Raw genomic sequence first — 16,632 nt, 5'->3', positions numbered from 1 at the left:
ATCACTTGTAAAACTGTCCAAAATGTTAATGAGTAACATTTGGGCCATCAAAAACTTGTTAATAAAGTAAGATCCTCACCCACTGTAAGAAATTCCTTGCCTAGTCACAAATGCATCTTAGGATAGAAGAAATCAGAAAATTGTCCTTGAATCTAGTCTTAGTCTCATTTGTTTAAAACACGAAAACAATAGTTAAGAATCAACTCATGATTAGGAACTACACAATGGATTCTGATGTTTGGGCAACTAGACAAATCAGCAAACACTGGCTCAGCCTCCAGCTGCTCTGTAGATGCAGCTACACGCTCTGCGCATATTTTTTAGAGACGACCAAGCAGCTTCAAACAACATTGAATGAAAAGCCATCAGAGAACCATGCGAGTCCATAAATGAACAACCTGACTTTTCATGAATGGGTGTGCCATCCATGCATCCATCTAGTTTGGAGAGAGAGCTTCAAAGGGGCAGCTACCGATGGGATTTTACTGGTTTGATCATCAGGTCACCGGGTTCTACATCCGGTCACAAAAATGGAAAAATAGTTTAAAGGAGGGAATTCCCCACCGGACAGAATTTCTAATAATTACTTGCTGATTTATAGATACCAGAGGAAATTGATTTATTACACCAAGAATCCAGCTCTGCATTCTATGCTTGCCAGGTTTTTTTAATGCACATGTGCAGCTATTTCAAATCATGAATAAAAATAAAATTAATTATTAAATGTTTTTTTTAAGATTTTATTTATTTATCCTTAGAGGGGAAGGGAAGGAGAGAGGGAGAGAAAGATCAATGTATGGTTGCCTCTGGTGTGTCCCCTGCCGGGAACTGGCCTGCAACCCAGGCATGTACCCTGACTGGGAATCGAACCTCGATCGTGTGGTTCGCAGGCCCACACTCAATCCACTGAGCTACACCAGCCAGGGCTAATTATGAAATGTTTTTGTTTAAATTGAAACAATATTATTGAGGGGAAGAAAGGAATACAGCATAGGCAAGCATGGTATGGAAAATAGCAGAGCACACTATCTTATAAAATCTCTTTAAAAAGTGCTAAAAAAAGCTTTAACTTTTAGTTTCTACATAGTTCTCACATGCTATTCCACGTTAACGTTAGCAAATGATTCAAATTATTCTCCCAGCAGCCTCTTCTGCCTTTGCTCTAGTACCAGGCCCACCCATAAACTTTCTCAACACAAATTCAATAATTATTTTACTTTAATATCTGGTTGTGAGTATTCTGGATCAGGGCCATAAACTGTTAGGTTAAACTATGTGAAACTCATTTTTTAAAGTTAAAAATGGCCATATATCTTTAGTTTCAGATGTTGTTGCAATTTAACAGTCATGGAAAAGAAGGTTATGTACTCTTGGGCAAAAAGCTACACTGTACTTGCCAGGCAAGCCACCAGTTAGTTGGGGTCACATGACTGCTTTTGGCCAATGAAATGTGAATAGAGCACCTGCAAGCCAGCTTACAATGCCTCCCAAGTGATCCTTTCCATCAACCCATTGACTATAGAGGACTCTGTAGACCTGGAAGAAGATGATGCCTCACAAGATGGATGGAGCCTGGCCTTGTGTGAAGGCACATAGTCCTCTTGGAAACATGCCTTGGACTTAGAGGTAGGCGAAGAAGGAAACTAACCGTGTTCAGCCACTGCGATTTTTGGGTGATTTGATGCACAAGTTTGCCTACCATGATCAACATGGTAGTATTTGAAGAACCATTTCTTTTTACTTATTGAAGAAGATACAAGAAACATGGTACATAGGGCAATGATGTCTCAGTCCCCTTCAAAATAGGCACCTTGGGACCTCACATAGTTCTCGAATTTCATGCCAAGACCCTGCCTCAAAATCTTGGACAGGGTAATTTTTGGAATCCCCAGATCAGCCTCCAGTTCTTGTACCATCGGTGGTTGATCTTTGTTGATTGCAGCTTGTACACATTCAACATTCTCAGGTGTTCTGCTTGTTGCAGGCCTTCCAGAACGGGAATCGCTTTCAACGTATTCTTGACCATCTTTGAAGCATTTGCGCCACGCTTTCATTTGCGCTTCACTCATTACATCATCCCCGAAAGCCTTCGGAATCATCCAAGTCGTTTCCACAGAGGAACATTCAAGCTTAACTCAAAATTGGGTGCAGATTCATTGCTCTACTCACTCAATCATTTTGAATACGACAGCCACACCGTACACAATGCTCACTCAGCGGTGTCTACCACCCTCACTGACTAGTACAGTGAAGCCATCATTGTTCACGCATGCACATTGCAGTTCACTCACTCTCTTTGAGTGCCAGGTCACACAAACCATTCTCATTATATTAACAATGGTGGACTATAACATTGGAGCAGTGCATTCCAGGATTATTAAGGAAACCTGGTTAACATTGGAATTTAATAGATGTCTGAGTATAAGGAGCTTTTATGTATTTGGCTGGATTGACCCAACCCCATGGAACCTGATAAACCTGGAGTCATCAATTAAAAGGAGTTTGTGAACCTAGAAAAAGAACTCCTGACCTCAAAAGGAAATGACGCTGCCAACATCTTCTGCTGTCTACCACCTGGGAGGTCTGGCTGGGCATGCCAACTTCTCTCTCTTACTCTCTTTCTGTCCCTGATCCTTCTTCTTAAACAATGTTTGGCACAGAGAAGGCCTAGGGAACTTGGACCTAGGGCAGGGAAGTATTAGCCATAGGTGAACAAGTCTCTGCAGAGAGGAGGCCCTGAGCTGTGGGAGTCTGAGCTAAATGCTGAATGGCTAGATTTCTTCTAATGCACTGTATAGCCTGCTGTCTACATTGATCAAATTAATCAGAAAATCGCTGTCTCCGCAGCTGAAGTTAATTTTAAAACATTCCAGGGATTGTGTAAGTAGTATAGTATTTCTTCTTGGGATTCCTTATTGTCTGCAAAAGTATACTGTGCCAGAATTCTCTGTATGCTTATGGTTCCAGGAAACTTCATGATATTCTCCAAGACAAATTGAAAGTTAAAACTTCTTTTACTGATGTCTAAATCTATTTAAATATTGCCAAGCAAATAAAATGTTTTTTTTTTCTAAAGAGGGCTAACAAGGTTCAACCATGATGGGTTTTTTTTTGGGGGGGGGGCGGTTGCTTTTGACTTTTGTTTTCTTTTGTTCAGAGGTCCCAGTATGGGAAGTCCTTTGTACTTAACGAGTTAAGATTAATTCTGGGTTCCCATCCATGTTCAAGATACACAGTCCAAATGCAACAGGCCCAAGGATACCCCAATGCATCTCACCTTCCCAAACATATAGGCTATTAAGCTCCCTGGTCCACAGTGTGTACGGAGGCATCTTCAAATTCCTCATGCCATGAGTGGTAGGACAAAACTTGGAACTTTCCATTGCTTCCTCTATTTCTCTCATTTATCTTCCAAGATCGGGAGTTAGGTGGAAATTGGGGAAGAGGAGAGTGTTAGTTTGCGCTCCCCCAGAAGCAGACCACGAGACAAGGATTTGAATGCAAGTGGTCTATTGATGAAATGAAGGGAAGATTGACAGGGGAGGGGGCTATTGAGACAAGGAAGGGAAGGTAGTCCAAAAAACCAGTGTTATCAAGACTGCTACATTTATTTTCCATCACATTCATCCACTCATAGTGAACATGGGGGAGAATGACATAAAATAGAGTTCGAGAAGTGGGAAAAGGCTAGATCAAGCAGGCCCTTTCACACCATATTAAATAGAACGGATTTTATTTTTTAATCCAATGGGAAGTCACTGGAAGGTTTTAAGGAAAGGGCTGACATGATCTGATTTAAATTTTAAGCGCAACACTTTGGGCTGTAGATGGGAGAACACAAAAGAAGCAGCAAATGGAAGCTATTGTGAGGGTTTATGTGAGACCATGGTAATGTGGCTGGGTGGTGGAAGCGGAAGGGAAGGGAGATGGACTTGAGACATGGTGGGTGATAGGACTTACTGCCATGCTGAACACAAGCGGAGAGGAAGAGCAAGTTGTCAGGAATGATGCCCAGGTTTCTGGCTTGAATCAGTTTGGGTGCAGTTTGTTCTGGGGTAGGGAGAAGGGGTGAGGTGGGGGCCAGCAGGTTCCAGAGACCTGATCGAGAATTCAGCTTTAGATGTCCCAAGCTCAGTGAGAGTCTGGGGCATGAGATTCCTGGTTTGCACAACCTGCATATAGGCGTATTGAAAGCACTAGGACTAGAGAGGGTACAGATACAGGAGAAAACAGGGTCAGAGACTGATCTCTGCAAATGGAGGCTGGGAGAAGAGGTTGGGAAGCAGTGGCCAGTGTGGGAGGAGGAAACCCAGCATGTGTGGTGTGTTGGTTGTAAAATATACCCACAAAAATAAAGCTTAGTTCCCCTCCTCTTACGTGGGACTGTAGTCAGTGTCTGGCTTCTGACAAAGAGAACACAGTGGGAATGATGGAGGGTAATTGCTAAGATTAGAACATAGGAGGCATTGCTATGAGGAAAGTCACCTGACATGTCATGAGGACACTCAATCAGCCCTGTGAATGAGGACCTGAGGCCTTCTGTCCACAGCTATGTGAATGCATCATTTTCAAAGCAGATTCTCCAGCTAGAGTGCAGGCAACAACTGGAATGCAGCCTAGTGAAAACCCCTAGCCCAGTGCAGCGAAAATGCTCCTGAATTCCTGCCTCGCAGAAACTGTGTGAGGTAATACATATCATTGTAAGCCACTAAGTGTTAGGGTATTTTGTTTAATAGCGATAGACAACTAACATACACGGTGCCCAGAAACCAAGCCAAGAGAATACCTGAAGAGCCAGGTAATGATCTTTGTAAGGATATTTTTAGCTCTGGTACCTTGATTAAAAAAAAAGTATGCATTGATAGGAGAGAGGGGGGGAGGGAGGGAAAGGGAAAGGGAGGGAGAGGGAGAGGGAGAAAGGAGGAGAGACACAGAGAAACATCAATTTGTTGTTCCACTTATGTCTGCATTCATTGGTTGCTTCTTGTTTGTATGTGCCCTGACCAGGGTTGGAACCCGCAACCTTGGTGTATCAGGGGACGAACCTCTAACCCACTGAGCTACCTGGCCAGGGTGGTACTTCAATTGTTTAATTTGCATTTGTATTCATCGAATCTGAGATGCCATGGATTATAGGCACACTATTGTTATGTACATTAAGAAAGAAAAATGCCGGCAATTAAACTGAACCATGATTCATTACCTTAATGATAATTCTGTGCAGTTGTGGGATGAGCATGAATGGGTCATGATCTTCAAAGAATACAGAGCCTGCAATGCCCTTCTCTGCTTTCCATTGCTCTCAGAACAAAGTCCAAACTCCTTGGCTTGACATATGGGGCTCCTCTCAGCCTGGTTCCAGCCTGCTTTTTTTTTTGTATTTAATTATTGTTCAAGTACAGCTTTCTGTCTTATACTCCCATCCCAGCCCACCCCAGCCTGCTTTCTTGACCACTTGGAAGCCACTGGGCTCAGGACCCCAGTTGCTGGCCAATTCTCTCTGTATTTTGGGCCAAAGCCTTTTATTTACATTCCTCTTGCAGATATGTATCTATTCATCCAGCCATTCATTCATTCCTGTGTGATCCCTACTATGAACTAAGCACTGGAATACTTGCCTTCTCTCCCATCTTATAGTAGGTGCACTCACATTCTGAGGCTCAGTATCTTCCTGTCTCCTAGAATTCCTCAACAGGAATAAATGACAGTGGTAACTTTATTTAAATCCTCGCCGAGGATATGTTTTTATCAATGAGAGAGACAGACAGACAGACAGACAGACAATGATCAGTTGCCTCCCCTATGCACCCTGACTGGGGATCAAACCTTTTGGTGTATAGGACAGTGTTTTAACCAACTAAGCCATCTGGCCAGGGTGGTAACTTATTTTTATAACACTTCTTTCCCTCCTCTGTCCCACTTCCCGGCTTCCCTATGAGAACTCCCTGGGGTGGAGCTGCCTCCCAGAGAAGCCATTCACACTCACATCCTGGTCTGAGTCTGCTTCTAAGAGAATGTAAACTTAGAGGAAGGTGGTGGTGTTGGAAGGGTGGAACATCAGTGATTCCCACTTAGTCTACACTCTCCCTTGACTGTGCTGGGCAGAGGCAAGGTAAGAATCACTGGTGACAATGCATGGGAAAGCACTTTGAAAAAATGTCAGCTTTCATATGTTCATTTGGGGGGCAAATACATTTGGAATACAGGCTCACCCCCAAGACATTGCAGATTCAATGCCAGACCGCCACAATGAAGCGACTATCGTGATAAAGAGAATAACCTGAAGTGTTTGGTTTCCCAGTGCACATAATAGTTAGGTTTAGACTCTACGGTAGCCTATTAAGTGTGTGATAGCATTATGTCTAAAAAAGCAATGTGCACACCATAATTAAAAAATCCTTTATTGCTAAAATATGCCAACCATCATCTGACCCTTCAGCAACTCACAACCTTATTGCTGGGGGAGGGCTTGGCTCTTGTCACTGAAGATGCAATACCTGCAAAGTGCAGTAAAGTGAAAAAATAAAAAGAGGTGTGCCTATAGTGGAAGGTCCCTGTTCTTAGAGCAGAAGACCAAACCAAATGCAGTTTGGGGAAATCATTTAATTTCAAGTTTTTCCTTCTATTGACTGGCAAATAGACACAACACCTATTTCTGGAAATTGGTGAGAGAATTCACCGAAATCACAGTGAAAAGTGTTGACACATAGTAGGGTCTCAACAATATTTGTTGAATGCCAATCTGATTTATGAAGATGAGATAATATACTTATTCTCAATTTATGTTTACATAACCTTGGTTTATACACATAAATCACATATAAGTAGGACTTGAATCCCTTTCAAGCCAATGAAACAACTGAAATAAGGCTGCTCAGAAATAATTTCTATGTTGTCATTGGACATTTCATGGTCACTATTTCCTAGAAACACTTAGCTCTTTAGTTTTGACTTCATCCCCACAAATTCTGGTTTTAAGAATGAATAAATGACACACCAATGATTTACAAATCACTGAAATCATGTTTGAAAATAAGATCTAGTCCATAAATCTAAAACAACAGAGTCATGGCTCAGGCTTCCTGTGGAAGGTTGAATGATGCCCTCCCCTCAAAGATGTCTGCTTCTTAATCTTCCGGAACCTGTGACTGTTACCTTACACAGCACAAGAGATTTTGCAGATGTGGTCAGATGAAGGATTTTGAGATGGAGAAATTGTCCTGGGTTTAGCTGGATGGGCCTGGTATAATCAGAAAGGTTCTTCCCCAAGGGAGAAAGATGACTGCGAGTCAGAGAAAAGGCCATTTGATGAAGGAAGGAGATTGGAGTGATGTGGTTACAAGCTGAAAGACTGTTGGAAAACTTTAAAAGCTATAAGAGACAAGGAACCCATTCTTTGCTGGAGCCCCCAGAAGGAACGAGCCCTGCCAATACCTAAATTTTAGCTTCATAAGACTCAGTTTGGAATTCCGACCTCCAGACTGTAAGATAATAAATTTGTGTTATTTTAAGCCACTAAATTTCTGGCAAATTGTTACAATGGCCCTTCCTTAATGGCTCTAACAAGAACCAATTCTCCATACAGGGTGTGGTTTGCAGAAAAGTAAACCATGAGTGTAGACCCTCTGCCCAAACCCAGTCACTCCTTCACCTCTCCCATTATTTGTACTTTAATTCAATACAGAAAAAACACATAGCAGAAATATATTTTAAATAGGGACTTGCTCCAAACTTGAGTCTCAACTATAGCAAAATTAATAACATTTACCTTATATGCCCAAGGCTAAAAGATGCCAGACTGAGGACCTAGAGTTCAGATCAATAAATGCTCTATACTGACACTTTCCAGTAGAAATATAACAGCCACATAAGGCATTTAAAATTTCCTAGTAGCCACATTTTAAAAAATATAAAAGGGGTGAAATACATTTTAGTAATATATTTTATATAATATTTACAACATTACCATTTCAACACATACTGATATAAAATGATTAGTGAAGCAGAGAACTGTGGGACAAAATGGAATTATAGGGAAAGCAAGAAATAATGAGAGGGAATAGGATTATGGGGAAAGTAGAGAACTATGAAAGGGAATGGGATCATAAGAGTGAAGAATTATGGGGGACAATGGGATTCAGTGAGAATCAAGGAACTATGGAGAAGAATGGGATTATGGGAGAGAATTGTGGGAGAAGCACAGGGATGTCTGGAGATAATAGGATTATGGCAGAAAATAGAGAATTGTGAGAGTATAAAATTGTGAGAGAAAATGGGATTATGGGAAAATCAGGTAATTATGGGAGAGAATGGAGACTTATGAGAGAAGCAGGAAATTATGGGAGAATGGAATTATGGGAGTAGCACAATATTATGTGAGAGAATGGAATTATGGGAGAAGTACAAAACTGGCATTATGGGAGAAATAGGAAACTATAGGAGAGAATGGGATTACGGGAAAAGCAGAAATCTATGTGAGGGAATAGGATTATTGGGGTAAATAGGGAATTAATTGTGGTGGAGAATAAGATTATGAGAGCATGAAGAATTGTGGGAGAAACAGAGCTGTGGGTGAGAATGGGATTATGGGAGAAAATGGGATCATAGGAGCAGAGAACTATGAGAAAAATGGAATTATGGGAGAGAATGGAATCATGGGAGAAATGGAGACTAATAGGACAGAATGATATTATGGGAGATGCAGAGAATTATAGGAGGGAATGGGATTATGGGAAAAGCAGAGGACTGTGGGAGGAAATGGGATTATGGTAGCAGCAGAGTACTATAGGAGAGAATGGAATTACGGGGGAGAATGGAGAACTGTAGTAGAAGCAGGGGAAAGCTAGGAATAGACAAAGCAGGTCTAGAGCATCTAAATTGCCCCAATGCCCAAAGAGCATATATAAGTCTGGAGTTCAAGCCAAATATTGATGCTTAAGACCACAGAAATGCATGCTGCTAATGATATATTTATTTGAGGAGTGTTAATCGTCTACTATAGGCTAAACACCATTTAAGAGGCATATACTTTTCTTGGTCACTAAAGTTATGGTGAAGTTTTTCAAGTAAAAATGTCCCTGGTAATTATATCAAAAATCTCTCTATAGCAGGGGCAATTTTTGCTATAAGTTGTGAAACCTCAGCAAATAATCAGTAGACATACTTTTCTGCAGCCAACACCTAGCCTTTTCCATTAGCATGTCCCTGTAACTGGGAGTCTGGAGTTGATTAAACACAGTTCCTACCAGTTCCTTGAAGAGCTGACCACTCAAAATCTCCAAGCATGTTGAGGATATAATAAGCACACTCGCTGTGAACCTGATACAGAGTAAAGAAACCACATTTCACATCTTGAAAAGTGTAGGATCCTAATATGGACGCTGCACTTTAATATTCTTTGGTTTATTTGGGAGCTTTATGGCTTTTCATTTAATTTAGTGGCATTTTGAGAGTGGTGCTTCTGGAGGTCAGTTTGCTGGTTGCTAAAGTACTAGATCTTTCTTTTTTTTAAGGTTTTATTTATTTTTAGGGCGAGGGGAAGGGAAGGAGAAAGAAAGAGAGGGAGAGAAACATCAATGTGTCACATGCCTTCCTCTGGGGATGTGGCCCACAACCCAGGCATGTGCTCTGACTGGGAATTGAACCTGCAACCCTCTGGTTCCCAGGCAGGCGCTCAATCCAATGAGCCACACCAGCCAGAGTGCACCTGGTCTTTCTTAAGTGAGCTTTCTAGCAATAAAAGAACTGCTGCCTTCTAAAGGACAATGCGATTATGAGCAAATGACATCTGCTCACATTTTTATCACAAAAACAAAATAGAAACTGTGACCATATATTCTAACAACGTGATTTGACGTTTGTTCTCTTTGAACTCCTAAATCCCTTAATACTCTGGCGGCCTCTTAAGCCCTTTTTTCCCCCGAAGTCACACACAGACAGGCTCACCTCAAAGAAGCCTCTACTGAAGCAAAGCTCTCAGCCCGCTGTCCCAGGAACTGTCCACCAAAATATCTCAATAGCGACGTGACTTGTCACTCAGCTACAGGTGATTCTGCCTCCCACCCCCAAGGGACCTATGACAATATCCAGGGACATTTTTTGGTTGCCCCAACTTGGGGAGATTGCTATGGGCATCTAGTGGGTAGAGGGACTACAGACGCTGCTGCTAAAAATCTCACAATACACAGAAGAGCCTCACCCACCAGTAAGTGTCCATTGCAGCCACAGTGGAGAAGCCCTGCTCTAGTAGACAACCCAGAAAGCGAGATAACACAGTCAGGGAACCATGAACCCTTTTCCAGTGAGCGACTCTCAAAAGACTGCCCTAACGACTGGTGCAGAGGAGGACTCTGGGCCAGTCTGCCTGGGTTTGAATGCTGGAGCCATCAGTCCCTGGTTGTGCCTTCTTGGGCATTTGGCCCCCTCTCTGTGCCTCGTTTTCTCCTCTACAACAGGAGGATGATAACACTAGTACCTTCCACAGAGAACAGTTACGGGGCTTTAAATGGGTTAATAGTCCAAAAGTGTTTCATACAGCACCAGGGAGCACTATGGAAGTGCGTAATTCTTAAATGGGTTTGCTGATCTCTGCAAAAACGTTTCAGGGCTTAGAAAAGGTTATGGGGAGTAAAGAAACATCCTCAGGTTCTGAACCACCACAGCAAGAAGAGTGAGTCAATTCCATCTGACAACTATGTTCTTTCTTTCCAGTTCATCAACCCCAATCAGAGAGCTGCTGAGTAGAGGAGCCCCCTTCACAGTGGCCTCAGCCCACAAAAGGTAAACGTTTAGTCGTCATCCTCCCCAGTTTCTTTCCCTCCTTCCCCAGCAAAACTAGTGACTGACTATCAGCGCCGTTAGGAGAGAGTGGAGAACACAAAACTTCACAGGGACAAAACCCACCCACTTACCCACACACGCACACAGCCGCCCCCACAGTAGATGTCTGCAGACCACTAAGCCAGACTGTACCTCCCGGGCTGCGCACAGAGCCTCCCTCCTCCTGGAACCACCAGACGTGGTCAGGTGGGGCGCCATGGATGCAAAGGGAGTTGGAGAGAAGCCCGTGGGCACTCCGGGGTTGGCATCCCTGTTAAATTCCATCTCAGCACGCACTCGCCCGCGGGGAGGGCCGAGGGGGACTGGGACAAAGAGTAGGGGTCCCTGTGAGGAGCTCAGATGTGGTGGGGGGCGATCGCTAGCCACTCACCTGGCCGCATTCTCTGATCCACCTGCCACCCAGGGGAGCAGCAGCGGGAGCGCAAAGGTCCAGGGCAGCGGCATCTTCATCGGGGGGCCTCCCTCTGCCGCTGTTGCCTGCCACTCCTCCTCCTGCCCCTAGGGAGGGCTCAGGACAGAGCGCAGGGGGACCTGCAGCTTCTCTTCCCTGCTGCGCTGCTCGGGGCTTCCACTCCTCCCCAGCCTGGTCCTGCGGGGCAGGGAGGGAGGCTGCGGCAGGGGGCGCTCGCGGCCCCTACAGAGGTGGGGGCGCCCTGGCCAAGCCACCGCAGCTCCTCTGTGGGTGAAGCAGGGTCCGTGCACGAGGGGGAGGGAGGGGCGGGCCATGCACATCTGGCTGGGACCCGCCTCCAGCACCGCTAGCTCATCCTCCGTGTGGTGTTCACCAAGCAACTTACCCCAGACTCAGTTCACTTCACTCCAGTCTATTTCAGACATGGGCAGCTTTCAGTGAGTGATACCTGCACTGGAGGGTTTGAGAATGCGGTTGAGAAGTCAAAGCAGGAACTGAGCATGCCAATTTACAATGACACTTCTATCTTATTTCTGTTTAGACTTCGACACTCTGGTGGGTTTTCACCCACAAACTGCAACTCATGGGCTGCTGGTGCTGGAAAGTGACCTCCTATGCAGCCCCTTCCTTTGACAAGTGACCTGCCATACTCATTTTTTCACAGCTCACTCACATGAAAACACCAGACAATGTAGGAATATAGTAACCAGTGCAGAAACTAACGGCAGAAACACAGCACTATGCGAGTTCAGAGAATTCACTTGGGTGCTTCACTTGTTCTTTATTTTGATAACTTGTTATAGTCTAATGAGTGATTAGTCTCTCCTTCACCCTGCATCCACACTCTTTATCTTCATGGGAGGCAGAGCCTATGGCTCCACAGTTTGGCTCTGGACTTGACTGTGTGATAGGCTTTGACCAGTGGCATTATGGTCAGTTCCAAGCCCAGGCCTTAAAACACCCGAGTCTCTATCATGGTCATGAGAGGAGCATGCCCCAGCTAGTGTCACAGCTCAAGGAGAATGAGAAACAGGTAGAACGCAGCTACGTGACCAACTCGAAGACCTATTGCTAGTCAGCAAGCTTAGTGTGTATCAGCAAAGGTCAGCGGTGCGAGTCAAGCTACCACTGCTTATTGGGATGATGTTACACGAGCTATAGCTGACACGCTTGTGACCTGGTGTTAGAAATAAAATAAAGAAGAATATGGAGAAAGAGGAGGTTTGTATTGATTATAAGCTTCATTCGTTGTTTTAGAATGGGATTGTAAACCCTGATGGGGGTGGGGGACAGCTACTAAGAGGGGTTCCTGGTGGCTAAATGAGCTCATTTTTTTTTAAACAGAGCCCTGCAGTCATTTCTAAGCAGGAGCTTCTCACACAAGCCGTGCTTCAGGGAGAAACCTGCACTGAACTACCCACCTCTGTATGAAACTGCCTGCCGGCTTTGTGTCCCTGCGCTCTGAGCCAGCCCTTATAAAGGTGTTCCTGGAGTCCTACTTTAACCAATAGCACTGAGACCTTCGCCATCCAATGGGAGCTGGGGCCAATCACAGCAGCTCTATTTTAACCAATCAGGACAGTGCCTTTTGGGCCAAACTGCAAGAATTCGGAGTCCTCATGGATGCACCAATCAGGGACCAGGGGCGGGGACTCTTGTCCATATAAACCCGTTCGCCTCCTGCTTGGGAAGTGCGCTTTCCCTTTCCACCAAGGATGAGCACTACCTCTCTAGGGCTTGGAGCAGAGCAGAGCTTTCTAGCCAGAGAGAGGCCTGGCCCCAGGGCTGCCCCACAGCTCTGCTAATTCACAAGCATCCTGTTCCATAGTCATGCTGTATCATAATCGAGCTGTTTTGTGCTGAAAACAGTTTCCTTCTTCACCGCACCCCAACCTGGGGATTCCTGTTGGCAATGATTTGGTGCCAATGACCGATGGGCAGGTTTATGCCATAATTCCAGCCAATGAAATGTGGTGAGGATGAGGAAAAGTCTTGCTGCAGCTTCCTGGTTTACACCAGGGCTGTCCTTAATAAGGTAGCCATGTTGGATCTTCTGTTTTACAGCTGAAGACATCCTAATGGATTCAACATGCCCGGTTTGTAACCAGTTAAGCCACTGAGCTATTCATAGCCAACAGTGACGGGCATTGTCTTAGACACTTTGCAGGCATCAACTTCCTGAACACCCACCCCCTTTCTCATCTTCTTATCCCTTTGTGACTTCAGATGTCCAATGAGTCTCACGAAGAAGGTAACAAGACGAACTCATCAAGACTGTTACCAAAACGCTTTAAATTCTTCATACTATAACTGGTCTTATTTACCGGAAAGAGTAAAATTCAAAGGAAAGAATATAAGGTATGAACTGTATACCTGCCAATATCCTAATGCAGATGGAAAATAAAATTTGCCTTGGGTGACGTTTGCCCACAAGCAGATTCGGAGGCAAGGACTGAAGTGGCAACGCTTTGTTCTGGAGGAGAGGAAGCCCTAGCAGGGGAGAGAAGCAGTGAGTCTGGGATGGGAAGGCAAACAATAGTTGGTGTGAATCAAGTTATCATTGGGGCAACTACAGCATCATGCTGCTAGGCACCTCCCAGAGCCAGCCTAGAACATGCATCTCCACATGATCTCGCGTGAAAGGCCAGGGAGCTGGGGTATTTAGACACCATCTCCATTCAGTCATCGCCTGAAGGCTTCCATCAGAGTGCTGATTGTAGGACTTCTGCCTGCTGCGCTGAGGGCAGAGAAGAATCCCACAGATGCTGACTACTGACGTGCTCCTGGCGCTGTCCAGCCTGGGAGGAGGTGGGTGGGGCATCACATTGGCGGCTACCTCGTGCCTAGCAATTGAATTGAATTGAAAAGTATAGTTGTGCCCATGCCACTTCTTCCTAAACAATCAGATGCAGATCACTCCCTCCCCCGAATACACCATCATTCAAAAATATCCTAATGAAACATGAACCTAAATGGTAGGGGCCATCCTGCTTTCTTAGCCTGAGTTGTCACGTGTCAGAGGAGCATTCTGCATAACGTTTATCTGTCACTTTCCAGCTTTGCTTTCAGCATTCTGAGGCTGTTTCTGTTCTTTTCTTTTTTCAGAGCCAGTTTCCATCCTGTAGTTTTGATGGAGATGACAATCATTCTGACAGGACATGTCCAGAGAAGGTCAAAGACTCCATGGCCAACCTGTCTATTATTTGGGGTCAAGGGGGAAGAAAGTGGCATGAGGTAGCCTGAGGTACAGAGAAACAACCTGGAAATGATGCGTTGCCAGGTTGGGTACAAATTGCTACGCAGAGGCAGGTGTTTTTCACAATCATACTGGCATAACTGACTGAAGAGAACTACTCTTCAGTGTGCCCTCCTCCATTCTCCAAAGGAAAAAACAATCTTTGATTGGAATCTCACAAAATCATCCATACCTATTACAGGGCTATGTTTTGTTCTCCAAATCTATTTCTATGTAGTCACCACCCACCCCCGTGTAGAACAGGTATGATGGGATAGTTTGGTGCTTTCTGAATATACACACATAATGCACATATAAAACATATGACACTGAAAATGTGCCTGGCACCGAGATCCAAAACTTACATTGAAATATCAGCACCAGAGGCAAAGCACTGTCGAGTGAAAGAGCTGGATGGAAGAATATCTAGGCCAGAGTTTTGAATTTCAATATAAATTACTGGGGAAGGGAGAGAGACGTGTTAAAATGGAGATTCTGATTGTATAGCTTTGGAATGAGGCTGAATCTTGATTACTACAAAAGCTCCAAGTGGTGCTTGTCTGAGAGCCCCTTAGGGTGATAAAATCTAAAGACCAGCTGGACCAGCAGTTTTTTTTGGCTGCCCAGTGGAATCATCTGGGGAGCTGCGAAACTACTGATGCCTGGACCTCACCTCAAGAGATTCTAATGTCTGAACTATGGCTTGGCTGTGGGGACATGTTGAACTTCCTCAGGTAGTTTCCGAGGAGAGTGAAGGCTAAGGGTCATTGATCTGCACAAACTCTGACCACTTACAGTTGGAAAAATTCAGGTCCAGTGTGTGAAGTGCCTTGCCCAAGGTCACGCACAAAATGAGTTCACCTCTGTGTGTTTCCATCATGTAGTCTTCCCCTCAGATGTCATGACATTTTCCCGATCGTTCCCACAGAGGGAGACCATGGCACCTTTTGGTCATCTTTTAGGTTTATCATAGCCCAGCAACATGCTCTAGAAATTGATATGTTTTTCCCCAATCTGTTTCTTTCCATTCTTTCTCGTTCCACGAAAGGAGGCAATGAAGTGTGAGATTCTCAATGCAGACACTGCTACATTCCGTATGGGAAGGTATATCTTGAGATATAAACTCTTTTTCTTTATTCTGTGCCCATCAAGGACCCTGTTCTGGAAGCTCTATGGTAGAAGCAAAATCCCAACCATGTCCAGTCTTCATTTTCTTCCTCGCGCCGTCTTCCTCCCCTCTCACTTTGTTCTCTCCCTCCATTCTTGCTCAAGTACTTAACTAGAACCTACAAAGTGCAAGGCCTGTGCTAGGCAGTGGGGACCACTCGGTGGAAATGTGTCCACCAGATCCTGTTTTCTTGTTCTCTCTCTAGTGAGCTGGGCTGGACAATTAACATGTAATTTTTTAGAAAGTCTTGCCTTCTTTAATGCAATGAGTCTTCCCACCTCATGGGGAGAATCATTAAAATGAAATTAAAAAAGAAAAAAAATGACACCTTGATTCATTTCCCCTCAAAGATTTTGCTGGCTTTTAGAGCTGTCCACTTTCTCCTTCAGGAAGAAAAAGAAATTGCTATTTGTGGATGATTACTACAGGCTGGACATTTTATAAAGGGTAGTTATTTACTCTTGACAACACTTATAAGGCAGATGTTATTACATAATTTACAAACGAGGAATTTGAGGCTTTTAGTAGTTAACTATCTCCGACGTCATTCATCAATATAATAAAAAGAACATGGATTTTGAAGTCAGACCTCACCGGAGATTAATTTTGCCACCAAATTTCATTCTTCATAGCAGATGCATAACCTGGTGTGTGTGTGTCGGGGGGGGAGTCAATTCACCACCAGAAACAGTGAATAATATTTTATATGCAGGGAAATATGTTCTGGTGAAAAACAACATGGCATTCATCTGATTTATAAGGGAGGCTATGACCCTTTAAACCTCACTAGTATGTAGAAAAAATCCCCTTGCTGTGAGTGAAATTTCATTGCGTGAATGCTATCTCCCTTCGCTTCTACCAGTTTCTTAGGTTTCCAGCTTAAGGCACTCAATCATCAGGGGCTTTTCTTTTTGTCTCTATTGGGAGCAGATATGGCATGAGTCCATCCCGTACACTTCCTTCCTGTTCCATGTGTAA

The 16,632-nt window shown here is 44.1% G+C and overlaps 1 protein-coding gene across 2 annotated transcripts in view; it reads right to left on the bottom strand.

Annotated features, from left to right (window-relative positions):
- Positions 1–11,417, bottom strand: part of EGFL6 (EGF like domain multiple 6) — a 51,352-nt gene extending 39,935 nt beyond the window's left edge. For both annotated transcript variants that reach the window (XM_037046304.1, XM_037046305.1), the window contains exon 1: positions 11,210–11,417. In XM_037046304.1, coding sequence (XP_036902199.1) covers positions 11,210–11,289 — 80 coding nt within the window. In that variant the 5' untranslated portion in view covers positions 11,290–11,417. The remainder of the gene's footprint in view (positions 1–11,209) is intronic.
- Positions 11,418–16,632: the final 5,215 nt, after the last annotated feature.

The sequence above is a fragment of the Sturnira hondurensis genome, unplaced genomic scaffold (genome assembly GCF_014824575.4).
Source record: "Sturnira hondurensis isolate 20B ecotype Veracruz unplaced genomic scaffold, ASM1482457v3 Scaffold0005220, whole genome shotgun sequence".
NCBI classification, from domain to species: Eukaryota; Metazoa; Chordata; class Mammalia; order Chiroptera; family Phyllostomidae; genus Sturnira; species Sturnira hondurensis.
Note: the sequence above shows the minus strand (reverse complement) of the source record. Positions and strands in the feature narration are given on the sequence as shown.